Source organism: Vipera ursinii (assembly GCF_947247035.1).
Source record: "Vipera ursinii genome assembly, chromosome: 1".
In the NCBI taxonomy this organism is placed as follows: Eukaryota; Metazoa; Chordata; class Lepidosauria; order Squamata; family Viperidae; genus Vipera; species Vipera ursinii.
The window spans coordinates 123,911,572-123,924,748 of NC_139512.1; the positions used below are offsets into that span (position 1 = coordinate 123,911,572).

At 41.4% G+C, this 13,177-nt stretch overlaps 1 protein-coding gene across 7 annotated transcripts in view; it reads left to right on the forward strand.

Annotated features, from left to right (window-relative positions):
* The first annotated feature begins 2,516 nt into the window (after positions 1-2,516).
* The window catches only part of BIN1 (bridging integrator 1), a 132,126-nt gene continuing 121,465 nt past the window's right edge, over positions 2,517-13,177 (forward strand). Inside the window, exon 1 of one of the 7 annotated variants that reach the window (XM_083349860.1) lies at positions 2,517-3,072. In XM_083349860.1, the coding sequence (XP_083205986.1) occupies positions 2,992-3,072 (81 nt within the window). In that variant the 5' untranslated portion in view covers positions 2,517-2,991. The remainder of the gene's footprint in view (positions 3,073-13,177) is intronic. The other 6 variants (XM_083349859.1, XM_083349861.1, XM_083349865.1 and 3 more) reach the window with 6 other exon arrangements.

A 13,177-nucleotide genomic window follows, 5' to 3' on the forward strand; every position in this document is an offset into this window, starting at 1 on the left:
GGGAATCTGCATATTTTGTCCCCACAAGAGACTGACTGGCCTATATTAACCCAAAGTGCACTGTGGCTAGCAGTACAGAACTCAGTCTTTTCAGCCCCTTAAGCATTCCTGTGCATTGACAATTAGGACTCTCAGAATGGCCATGCAGTAAAACAAAGAAATTAGTTCAATGCATTGTTGACTGGTACCGATGTGTCCACATGGATTAATCTTTTGCCTAAGACTTAACATTATCTCTGCTTTTTAACTTCCTCCACACTGTTACAGATGATTATGCACGTCATGTATAGATTGGTACAAACTAGGCCATGGTTTGTTAAGTCATAATTTATTGAAACAATCACAACTGATAACTGATGTAATAGAGTGTGCTAGGGTAGGTAACCACTAATCTCTAAGCTTCCCTTTTGTGGCCTTTGCAATCTAACTTAGAATATTGTTTTAACTCAACCAAAGACAATTGGATGATTTTCAGTGCAAATAAAATGCTATAGACTATTTAACATTTTTAATGAGAACTTGAGTGTGAGGCAGCAGCTTCATGACAAAACATATCCCATCCAACATTTTACCATTTGGGTATCCTCCAGATGTGTAGATTTCAATTTCCAGAGTTCTTCAGCATCATAGCCATTGCTTGTAGTTTTGAAAGTTAAAGTCCACACATCAAGATGGTACCAAGAAAGGGATGCTGGCCTATTCCATAGTCATTATTACTATTATTAAATTTATTTGCTGCCGATCTCACCACAGGGCTACTCTAGGTGGCTCACACCCATAAACGAAAGCTAAGAAGTAAAAAGGAAGTTAAACAAAAGAAAACAATCAAAAAAGAAAACAAAGAAAACACATTGATATGACTAATAAAAAAGATGGGTGAGTGGGGTATGGAATGGAATGCAAGGTAATGAAAACATGTTGACACATGCACAATGATTTTGTAATGCATACTCTGCCCTTTTGTCCCTGCATTCTGACATCATGGCCTGTTCTGTTACTTGGCCCTTTTTGTCCCCCTTTCTGCATTAGCTACTATATATGAAAACAAGAAGAAGAAAAAATGAATGGGCAGCATCTGGAACTGCCTGTCTGGAGGAACCCAAGATTCCACTTGAATACCATTGGCATTAATAAAATCACCCTCAGTCAATTTCCAAAGGCAGCTTTACTTGGAACAGTTTACATCTTGGCATGATACCTTTAACACCAAGAAGCAACAACATCTGCCTATCTCAGGTCCTTGGGAAGAATTTGATAGGTGGATAAAAATGTCAAATCCAGTCTAAACAACTGGCAGACTGCAACCAACCATAATAACGATATTTTTTTTGTTTTCAGTGGAGGCACTGCCTTATTCAGACTTTGTGTGCAGTCTGGGGGTGGGTGGGTTTCCCTTGGACTCACAAGCTGTTATTTGAAAAGCAGGTAGCAGCTGTGGCCAGGGGTGCTTTGCACAACGTGCCTTGTTTGCCAGTTGCACCCATTCCTGGGTTGGGAAGGCCTACTCATGGTTACTTACGCCTTACTGTTGTGACTTCCCAGTGGACTAGTGCAAGGCATTCTAAACAAACAAACGAGTAGTTATTCTTCTTAAATTCTTTTTAAAATATATTTTAAAAGCCCTAATTCATAGGTTTGCCATTGGTCAATCAGATTCTTGAAAAAAAAGACAATTGGATGATTTTCAGTGCAAATAAAATGCTATAGACTATTTAACATTTTTAATGAGAACTTGAGTGTGAGGCAGCAGCTTCATGACAAAACCTATCCCATCCAACATTTTACAATTTGGGTATCCTCCAGATGTGTAGATTTCAATTTCCAGAGTAGTTATTCTTATTAAAATATATTTTAAAAGCCCTAATTCATAGGTTTGCCATTGGTCAATCAGATTCTTGGAAAAAAAAGACAATTGGATGATTTTCAGTGCAAATAAAATGCTATAGACTATTTAACATTTTTAATGAGAACTTGAGTGTGAGGCAGCAGCTTCATGACAAAACCTATCCCATCCAACATTTTAGAATTTGGGTATCCTCCAGATGTGTAGATTTCAATTTCCAGAGTAGTTATTCTTCTTAAATTCTTCTTAAAATATATTTTAAAAGCCCTAATTCATAGGTTTGCCATTGGTCAATCAGATTCTTGAAAAAAAAAGACAATTGGATGATTTTCAGTGCAAATAAAATGCTATAGACTATTTAACATTTTTAATGAGAACTTGAGTGTGAGGCAGCAGCTTCATGACAAAACCTATCCCATCCAACATTTTACCATTTGGGTATCCTCCAGATGTGTAGATTTCAATTTCCAGAGTAGTTATTCTTCTTAAATTCTTCTTAAAATATATTTTAAAAGCCCTAATTCATAGGTTTGCCATTGGTCAATCAGATTCTTGAAAAAAAAGACAATTGGATGATTTTCAGTGCAAATAAAATGCTATAGACTATTTAACATTTTTAATGAGAACTTGAGTGTGAGGCAGCAGCTTCATGACAAAACCTATCCCATCCAACATTTTAGAATTTGGGTATCCTCCAGATGTGTAGATTTCAATTTCCAGAGTAGTTATTCTTCTTAAATTCTTCTTAAAATATATTTTTAAAAGCCCTAATTCATAGGTTTGCCATTGGTCAATCAGATTCTTGAAAGAAAAAAAAAATTGAACGCCATCGGATCCTGACTCTTTCTCGGGTCGATTATTTTTATCCCGCTCATATCAACGGTATCCCATTTCACAGCCAGAAGCCTTCCTGCCCAGCCCCGCTCAAACCAGGGTGCTCTGTTCCTTTAAGACGCTGCCGAGCCTGTTTTGTACTGTCTCTTTAAAAGGCTGTATCCTCCCGGTCCTAAGCTTTTGAGAAAGCGCCATGGCCATTTTTTCGCTCCCAGCCTTTCTTCTCTTCCTCTTCATCTGATTAATTTGACCGCCGTCCTACAGATTTAAAATAAAATAATAATTAAAAAAAACAAAAAACGAAGGACGGCAAGATGGCTGAGATGGGCAAGGGAGTGACTGCAGGGAAAATAGCCAGCAACATGCAGAAGAAGCTCACCAGGGCCCAAGAGAAGGTAAGGCAAAAAGGGGCAGGCAGGAGAGAAAAATCCGGAAAATATAACGGGGAAGAAGGCTCTCGGAGGCTCATCTAACCCGAGCATTTGCGGCGGCGGCGGCGGGGGGGGGGTCGCTTCCTCACCTCCGAGCGAAAGAAAAAAAAAGCGCGGGGGGGGGGAAGATGCTGTTGCAATTGCTGTGATTATGTGGAATACGGGAAGGGGGGGTGCGCAACATAATACACCATTCTCCAATACCCCCCCCCCACACACACGCTTCCTTTCGTTGACATTGACAGCTCAGCCACGTTGTCTATCTGCCTTCGCCTTCCACCACGCTACAGCCGCCTTTTGGAGGGCTTTTTTTTTTTTTTTGGCTTTTTGGCTTCTTTTGTTTTTTGCACTCTTTTTTTTTTTGGTCCTGGTGTTGGGCAGAATGGGAAGGAGGAAAGATCCTCGGGAGAAAAAAAAAACCAAAACCCTGCACCCTTCGAGACGGTGGTGGTGGTGGTGGAGGGGGGAAGGAGGCGGGATTTCTTTCCAAATCCTTATCGGGCTGACCGCGACTAAAAGCGCAAGGTGGGAAGAAGAGTCGGCAGCCTGTAGTCTTAAACGCATCTGGAAAAGCAGCAGGTCGGGGAATCCGAGTTGGATTTGGATCGTTGCGATTGAGAGTGTCGTCTTGTGTGTGTGTGTGTGTGTTTTTTAGCCCCCTGTTAAAATTCTCGGCTGAGGGGCGGAGCGGCCAAGGTTTATTCAAACGCCCTTCGCCCAGTGCGCTCCCACAGGGAGGGTCTGCTCAGGGTGCCGCCAGTGAGAGATTGCCGGCGGGTGACACCCAGGGATAGGGCCTTCTCGGTGGGAGCGCCTGCCCTCTGGAACCAGCTGCCGGTGGAGCTGAGGACTGCCCCCCCCTCCCCCCCACCTCCGATCATTCCGCCGGGGCCTGAAGACCTGGCTCTTTCAGCTCTCGGGCTCAGGCTGAGGAGAAATTTTTAACTGGGGTTTTAAGTATACAGGGTCAATTTAATATTTTTTAATTTGGTTTTTTAACTTTTGTATGGTGGATTTTTTAATTCCCTGTAAACCGCCCTGAGTCCTCAGGGAATAGGGCGGTATATAAATGTAACTAACTAACTAACTAAATAAATAAATAAATTATAGGCGCCCGCTTTTTCCCCCCGCACGCTGCTGTATAGATCCAAAGATAATCCCGATGATCCTGGGTTTTTTTTTTTCCTCTCCCCTAGCTCTGTTTCATCGCGCGGGGGCGGCGGCAACGAGGGGGTGGTGATGGTGGTGGTGTTTCCAGCCCCCCCTTCCCCCTTCCCGCTTTGGCAACCGGCGCTCGGAGTGAGGCAAAAATTTAGGGCGAAAAGCTCGCGCGCTGCCTGACTGACGCAAGAGAGCGCGGCTATTTATCGGCGCTCGGGTCGAAGCGAGAGCGAACGAACGCGGGCTTGGGGCGGAGGGCAGCAGCGAGCCTCCGCGGCCACCCGTTTTTTGGGTTGAAAGCTCAAAACTAGTTAACCGGCAAAGCCTCGGCACGGGATTAAGAACGGGTCGGCTGGAGGAAGAAAAAGAGAAAAGAAAAAAAAAGGCGCTTCTTCTTCTAACCGGTTCCCCAAGACCTCGCCTCCAATACCCCCGAGGCTCCGCTTCTTACCCACGGGGCTGACCTGCAAAAAAAGACCACCGATCTTTTGAGGGTTAAAAAAAAAACAAAAAACCGGATCGGCCGCGGCTAAAATTACGTCAGATGAAATGTGGGCGAGATTTCCCTTTCCCGTCTTCTGGTCTTGTCAGTTTTTTTTCTCACACACGTACGCACACACACACCCCTCTCCCTCTCTCCTTTAAGGCTGCGTTTCCCAACCTTAGGAACTTGAAGATGCGTGGACTTCAACTCCCAGAATTCCCCAGCCAGCATAGCTGGCTGGGGAATTCTGGGAGTTGAAGTCCACGCATCTTCAAGTTCCTAAGGTTGGGAAAGGCTGCTTTAAGGTACAGAGGCTTCAATCGCAAATTCTCCCTGGGGAATTTCCCCTGGAAGTGACTCTGGAGCGCGGCTTCTGCCTTGGGACTGCCGGCTCCGCCCCCCGGGGTTCCTTGCAGCCTAACTAAACCGAGTCCATGCTTCTCCACGACCCTTCCTGGGCTTTGAAACGCGGGGAAAGCTCCCTTCCCCCGTTCTCCTTGCAGGGCTTTTTTTTTCCCCTCATAGAACGCTCAGAACGGAGTTCCGGCACCTTTTTTGGATGGAACCTTGTAGGGTAGGCAAGGCGGGTTGTGTGACACGTGTGAGTTCCGGCACCTTTTTCTTTTACAAAAAAAAAAAAAAGCACCGCCCTTAGGAGATTGTTGGGGGCAATTAAGCTGACTTTGAAATAATGCCGCTTGGGGTGCGTGTGAAAGCCCTAACAAGCAGGCATATACATCGAATGAAGGCTACTGCTAAGCTTGTAAGCCGCCCTGAGTCTTCGGAGAAGGGCGGGATATAAATGGAATAAAAATAAAAATAATAAAAATAATAAAGTGAAGGCTTTGATATCTTGAGGGGAGAGCGAAGCAATCCCGGCGGCTGCCCGTAAAGACGGCTCTGCTCTTGCCTCCGCCCTTTTGACTTTCCCCTTTTGACTTGACTTGAGGCCGCGAGAAGGGGCTTACTTGGGGAAAAGCGGCTTTCTGAAGAGGCTCTGCGGCAGCTTAGCTTGGCCCAATAGGGGGAGGGAGGGAGGTGGCCGTGGGAGCCACCAGGCTCGCTCATCTTGTGGCCGTGAAGAGGCTTGCCTGCACAGGTCAGGCGGGGGAAGGACGGCAGAAATGCTGCATAACGCTGGGTAGAGGCGGAGAAAACCGCCCGCTCCGTTTTGATCTGGGATTCTGGCCGGAGACAGATTGTACTTCACCGCTCGCCCCCATCCCAAATCTCCCAGCAGTAGTAACAAGCTTCTAAACTGCCTTTTCTTACACACTCTAGATTCCCCCCCCCCTCTTCCTGGAAAGTCGTTTTATGCCTGACATTCAGTAAGGGCAGAATGCATACAGGGAGTCCTCGACTTACAACAGTTGTTTTGGGATTGTTCGAAGTTGAACAGCGCTGGGAAACGTGACTTATGACCCGTTTTTTCACACGACCCTTGCAGCATCCCCGTGGTCAGATTCTTGGCTACTGGCCTGTATTTATGATGGCTTCAGAGTCCCGGGATCATGTGATACCCTTCTGATAAGCAGAGTCAATGGGGAAGCCAGGTTCATTTAACAACTGTGTTACTGATTTAACAGCTGCAGTGATTCACTTTAACTGTGGTGAGAAAGGTTGTAAAAGGGAGCAAAAGTCACTTAACAACTGTTTCGTTTAGCAAACAGAAATTTTGCCCTCAATTGTGGTGACCTGTATTTCACCACTGGAGACCTCTCTCACACCATTAGAATTAATAAATGGGAGCATGGAATTTAATCCATTACACTGTATCTCTTGTCTCTGTACCAGCTGGTGCTATACAAACCTTGTTTTGGGAGATCCAGGTTCAAATGTGCCACTATCTGCACTGTTCATTGGATGATTTGAGGCTATTTGGCTTTTGGACCTCCACAACTGTTGTAGTGAAATGATAAACACTAAACACTAATCCTGGAACTGGTTGAGTTTTATCCTGTTTTTGTTCGCAGACACTTGACCATCCTGGCAAAGCCTAATAGACACCATGCAACTAAGCTGGTGGAATAAGGAGGAAGTTTTCCTTTACTTTTGGGTGTCCCATCACACTTTCCCCATCCCTTAGGCACTAGTCATCTGTTCAGGGTGTGACTCTGCAAGGCTTCTTGAGGCCTGCTGAGGATGGCCAGTATCTCCTTCCTGGAGATTTTCTTGCATGAAAAATCTCGTTTGAGGAAGGAAATAATGGGGAATTTCTAAATCTCACTGTCCAATTGTCCAGATGGCCAGGAACTGTTTTCACCCTGGAGAAAGACCTTTGCCAAATTCCTATTCATGATTTCATGCCTCACTTCCACCCTCCAACAGCAATGGGGGCAGGGCTTCAAACATAAAGACAAAATGAATGTCTGGGGAGTAGGGAAGTGATGGCGCATGCATCATGATTTCATTGTGCAAATGATATACATATTTATGCAACAGTACTGTGATATGCAGAATATTATCATGGCTTGCATTGGACTTCTCTGGATTTTTGTGAAGGGGTGATCTCTGTAAGCGCTAACTGAATTGACTTCAAACAGCTGTCCTTGCAGACAGCTGGCAGTTCCAGGCTCTCCTGCTTGTCTTGCAAAGGAATTTTGTGATTCCATTCTCAGCAAATGGGCTAGTCCTGTGGGTGGGAAGCTAAATATTAGAGGAAAGGGAATTGTAGTTTAACAACAGCTGGAGGGCTATAGGTTGTCTGGTCTTGGTATAAACTATTTCCAGCAATAGAGGGGTGTTGGAAATTACAGTTACGTTAAGAAAGCTTATCTCTTATCTCTTATGGCGCAGTTGTGACCTGGATGGCATGGAATACACTGAGGTTGAATTCTGTCAAGACCGATTGTTTGTACATCAAAGTTTTCTGTCAGTTCTGGTGTTGTCTCTTGATGGGGGTGCTCCTGAAAGAAGAGATGCAATTGCAGCCCTACCTGAAGATTTTGCAATAGTGATGCTTCCTGCCATCATTGCTCACCTGAACTTTTGCAATGTGCTCTGCATGGGGCTGCCTTTGAAGATCACTCATAAGCTTTAGTTGGTCAGGAATTTATGATCCAGTTATGGTTGCAGTGATCACATTACTTTGGGTTCTGCAATACCTTCCTCTGGTTTCTGGGTAAAATCCAAAGTAAAATCTGCAAAGCCATATGTGGCCTGTGATGGAGATACTTGTAGGACTGCCTTTGGCAGCCCGGAACTGACCAACCAGACTTGTATGTTCTGGGAGATGATTTCCTACTTTGAATGTAGCAGTGGGGCTGAAGTGGGTAGATATTGCTTTTCCGCGATGATGCCTATTTTATGGAAATCAGGCTTGCTTTCACATGGTTAACTTTCTGAAAGTGAATTGAAATGGAAGTGTTTTGGATGCTTTAAGGAGATTAAAATAATGCAAATAATGCCCTTGATCAATTGATTATTGGTAGTTTGATTATTATTACTGTTCTCGTGGTTTGAGTTGTTTTTATTTTGTACCATAAATGCTTTAAAATGTAATCTCAGCAGTTATTTATGTTTTGCTTGTTGTAAACAAAGAGACTGGTTGACTACTTGCGGTGGATATTAATTTAATAACCAAACAAACAAACATTTCAGAAGAAGACAATAGCAAGCAATTTCCATTCTGTTGTGAAAAAAATGTGTTTATTTAGTTACTGGGGAGTTGTGCTTGACTCAAGAGTGTCTTAAAAAGTAAATCTTTAGTTTAAAAGTAATCTTATGTCCTCCAGATGTTTTGAACTACATTTACACAGTTTCTGGTCATTGGTCATGCTGGCAGGAGCTGATGAAAGTTGATCTGAAACATCTGTTTTAAACTCTTTACAGATTTATTGAGTCTTATTCTGGGAGTCACCCTGCGTGAAATATATTGCAAAATAAGGAAATGATTTTATTATACAAAGGTATTGCTGGCTTGCTTTTCAGAAGCTGAAATGTTTAAGGATTAATCTGCACCCTGTTTTCTTTGATAAACTTCTTGCTGATTTCGGCGAAGATCCCTCTGCTTTCTCATGAAGATATTACGTCCATAGAATATTTTAGCGTGAAGAGTGTCTTAGAACTAGTTACTTCTCTACCATAACCTATTGTTTTCCAGAATGATTGGGACCCCATTGGTATTGCTGGCTGGGATTTCTGGAAAATGTAATCCTAATGCATATTGGAGAAGGTGCCAAAACCACGCCTACCCCAGCTCCGGCAATGGGGAAAAAGTCACGATACTTCACGACACGTCACGTGACGTGGCGAGTTTGGCACCCCTGCTTTAGACTGTGAACATGTTCTTGGAATGCTATCACTGATTATTGTGAAATGATTTTCTAAATGTTTTAAGAACTTTGGCTTTGGTAAACTTTCCACAACAGTAAAGCTAAGGATGTATTTGTGTATTTTCTCCTTTTCAGCTTTCCAAGAATTCAGATACAAGGTTTCAAATACAGGGTTGTCTATTTAATTAAGGTGTAATTGAGCCTTTACTTTTCTATTCTCTCTTTACAGATTAAGATATGGGCTTGGGATGGAATATAAACATTCCAGGTGTGCTTTTTAGTATAATGATACTCAAACATTACTGTCAAAGAATACCCCAATTAAATCACCTACAGCGAATTCTATAATCTACTCTGGGTATTGTCATAGACATCCACAGCAAATTGAGATTACATCAGAATCATGACATTTGGAGGTGTATGTGATATCTTGATGCACATCAAGCCCTTGCATATTTGCTTGTTGATTCTGATGCTTGTTTTATCACTTGTCCCTGCCATGGATGCCAGCTGGTATTGCAGAGTTCCAGTTCAGGTTGTACAGCAGAGGAAGGCAGAATATAATACAATGTTTTCTGAATATTCCTTGGCAATTAGCAATGCATAGGAACAGTTTATTATGACCTTTGAAGTTCTTTTATGGGCTGTTACATCGCCTGAGAATGGACTTTGAAAATACAGAGTATATCCCAACAAGCTCAACTCTAGAGAAAATTAAGAGAGGATGAGGAATTTTTGATTATCGTGCTTAGAAAGAAACTCTAATTTCCATCTGCACATAGATTGAAAACCAGAGCTATAGGAGCATTTGGGCTTTCTGTAACATTGTAAACTTCTCCACATCACTATGGACTTAATTCTGAAAGATGATTGTATTAAACAGAAATTTGAAATAAATTATAATATGGACTAGAAATGACACAATGAAGTGTAGCTCATAGTAACTACGTCAAAATTAATGACAGGTGGTTGACTTTTTTTAGTCATCTGTGTAACAGATGCAGGAGATTTCTGCTATATTTATCCAGAAGGCAAATGTTCATTTCTGCAATTCACAGATGGTCAGTCAGAAGTCTTATGGGAACTCAAGGCTGCTTGGAATGGCTGCCTGTAATTTGGTGGCAATGAGATATAGGAATAGTGGGAGATGAAATATAAAAAATGGTATTTGATATAACAACTTCAGTCTCCTGCTCTTGATTTCATGCTTTGGCTCCAGAGCATAAATGAAAGGGCTCATAAGAGTTGAAGGATTTCCTGGAACAGTGTGCGCTGGGAGAAAATAGACAGGTTTGTAAAAAGAAAAAGCAACTCATGGCTTCCTTTACTAACTCCCTGTTACTTCTCTCTGTGCATAAAGGTCAACCCAGAATTCAGTAATGTATTTGGGTATTTCTTGAAAAACCTAGATCAGGGGTGTCAAACTGTGTCGGCCTGCAGTCCAGTTGCCTCATACGGATGTTGCGCCCACCCCAGCTCTGGCAATGCAAAAAAAGTCGTGACATGTCACGAGTTTGACACCAGTGATGTGGACATAAAGTAAATAGTGGTTGGGTGCAGAGTAATAGTTCCTTAAAAATGCCTATCATACATTCTTACAATTCTACCATACATCAAATCAGACTATTGGCCTTTCTGCTCATGTAATTGACACCAGCTTTTCCCATCCTTTAGTTATGCCAGATTTTTGAGAATGCCCAACTAGCATGCCTTTTGACTACTAGAATTCCTTGCCAGTATGAACATCAGGAAAAAAACTCAGATAATTGCAGTTTAATACACATGGAAGGCGCCAAACTGGGAAGACTGATATAGTCTTTACATATTTGATGTACAAGAGGAATCTGATGGGACAAAGCTAATTTGGAAATATAACTTTTATATCTGAACTATCTTTTTTCCTGTTAGTCATATGGTATCTTAAAAAATGGCTCATGACGATATATCACTTTTAAGTTGGTTTTGTACCACCCAAGGAAATTCATGACTGGCTTTGAATAGTTTCAAGTTTTATTTCATTGTTATATTATAGTAAATTTTGTGTCTGCTCAAAATATAACTATTGGTGCCCTGGATTAACGTTACCACAAATTAACAGTTTGAGACAGAAGTTATTTTCTGCCACATAATAGGTAGGTTTGGTCCTTATATTGACATTTCTCTTGGTTCTTTTCTAGTGTTGTTTATCAAGGTTACTGCAACTTTGTTTAGAATTAATGGCCTTTGTGCAAGAGTCTTCCAAACTTTGTGCTGGGTATGTAAAACCAAATATATATCCAATTGCTTTTTTTTTACTTAATTACATTAATAGTAAATCAATATATTTGGTATGGAGTAGTGTTTTCTAAAATAATGAAATTTGCATATAGAGCTGGTTTTTTCAGATCCATTAGAGTAATAGGTTAAGCATTATCATGTTTCCACGTCTGAAGGCTTATTTATGCTGGAATTTGTGGGTAGCACTAATAACTCGTATTTTGTTAGACACTCTGCACATATAAAGTAACATTTTTTTCATTCTCTCAGTGAGAGTCCCATGGATATTATAAGACATTACAAAATTACTATCTTTGGAGGAGCTGTCTAATAATGATTTCATTATTCTTACATTTTCATATTATCTTTAAAAGTTGCTAGGAATAAGCAGTGCCTAAAACATTAAGAGCTTTTAAAAAAAACCCAATGATTTTTGTTCCAAATAATCTTCTCATTACTTCTCATGATAGTGTCTCTTGCGCAATTGGCATAACTTCTGTCACACTTTCTCCAGATACTGGCCCTTTTCTTTAAAAAAAAACCACAAAAAACTTTCTGCTATATCAGTGTTTCTCAAGATGTGTGGACGTCAACTCCCAGAACTTCCCAGCCAGCACACTGGCTCAGAAATTCTGGAAGTTGAAGTCCACAGCTGCCAAACTTGAGATACACTGTGCTAGAGGACTCAGTAGATTTCATTTTGAATCTCAGAAAGATTTTGTTCTCTTCAGAGAATTTTGAGCATGATGTGAGATGGGAAGGAGATGGGAATCTAGGTGTTTTCAACCTGATTTAAAGGGACTCATAGAAGAATGCTATCCAATGTGTCATTCTGTGGAATTCTAGAAAGGTTAGTAATGGGCGGGTCCAAACCTGCCTTGAGGCAGAAGTCTATCTCAGGCATTTAAGCAGTGTCAGTTCTTTGAAAGAGGTCTGTGTGCCACATGGTCTAGCCTACATTCCCTAGATTAGCCTGCTGGCATCCTGTTTGGTGAACACACCATGCCTTTCTCAGTGGGGAAGTTTTGTATAAAATCAAATTGATTACAGCGAGGCGAATCATTACCCTTATTTTCAAAGGAGAAGCTGAGGCTTCTGTTATTATGATAATTTACAAACAAGAAAATGGCCCTTCTGTCTCTCTCTTAAGAGAAAAATTGAGCCAGATTGCACACCCACCACTGCTTTGACTGTGACTAAATTAGTGCTGCTGCACTGATTTGTATTGCTCTTTGTAAGACGTCAACTCTAGCCACCAAATGTATGGAATTAAGAATTTTTACAATTCATGAAACTTGGCCTGAAAGTGGTAGCAGAAGAAAAAATGCATGCTGTTCTACAGCTCAGTATCAGGCCTCTGTAAAATTCAGAAAAGTGTATGGTCACAGCAGAAGCCATTTGTCATGCATAGAATATTGTTTCATATAAGTTGAAAATAAGAAATAAATTGCCAGGAGCATGTAGGAATTTTGGATATTCTAAAATAGTCCATGCAAAGGGAATTAATGGTTCAAGTGGGCTGCTTATGTGCATAAACAAGAAAAGAGCAATTATTTATCTTTTTTCAAATTTTCAAAAATATTCCTCATTAAGGGAATATATGTGCTGGTTTCTATTTGTTTGCTATACTATGTAAGTGGAATATAACATTTCACTTAATAGTGAAATGGAGTTAGGAGAGTTTACAAAAGAAGATAGTAAAAAAAATGCATTTATTTTAGCTTTGGCAACAGAAGCATGTCCTTTGGGAATGCTTCTCGGAAAAATGACCCCCCCCCAAATATATTATCTTTGTGATATTTTTGTAACTGAACACTTAATGAAAAAGAAGACAACTTCCAACTTCAGAAATATTTATAATCAGCGGATTTAATTCTGTAGATTTCTTTCTAGC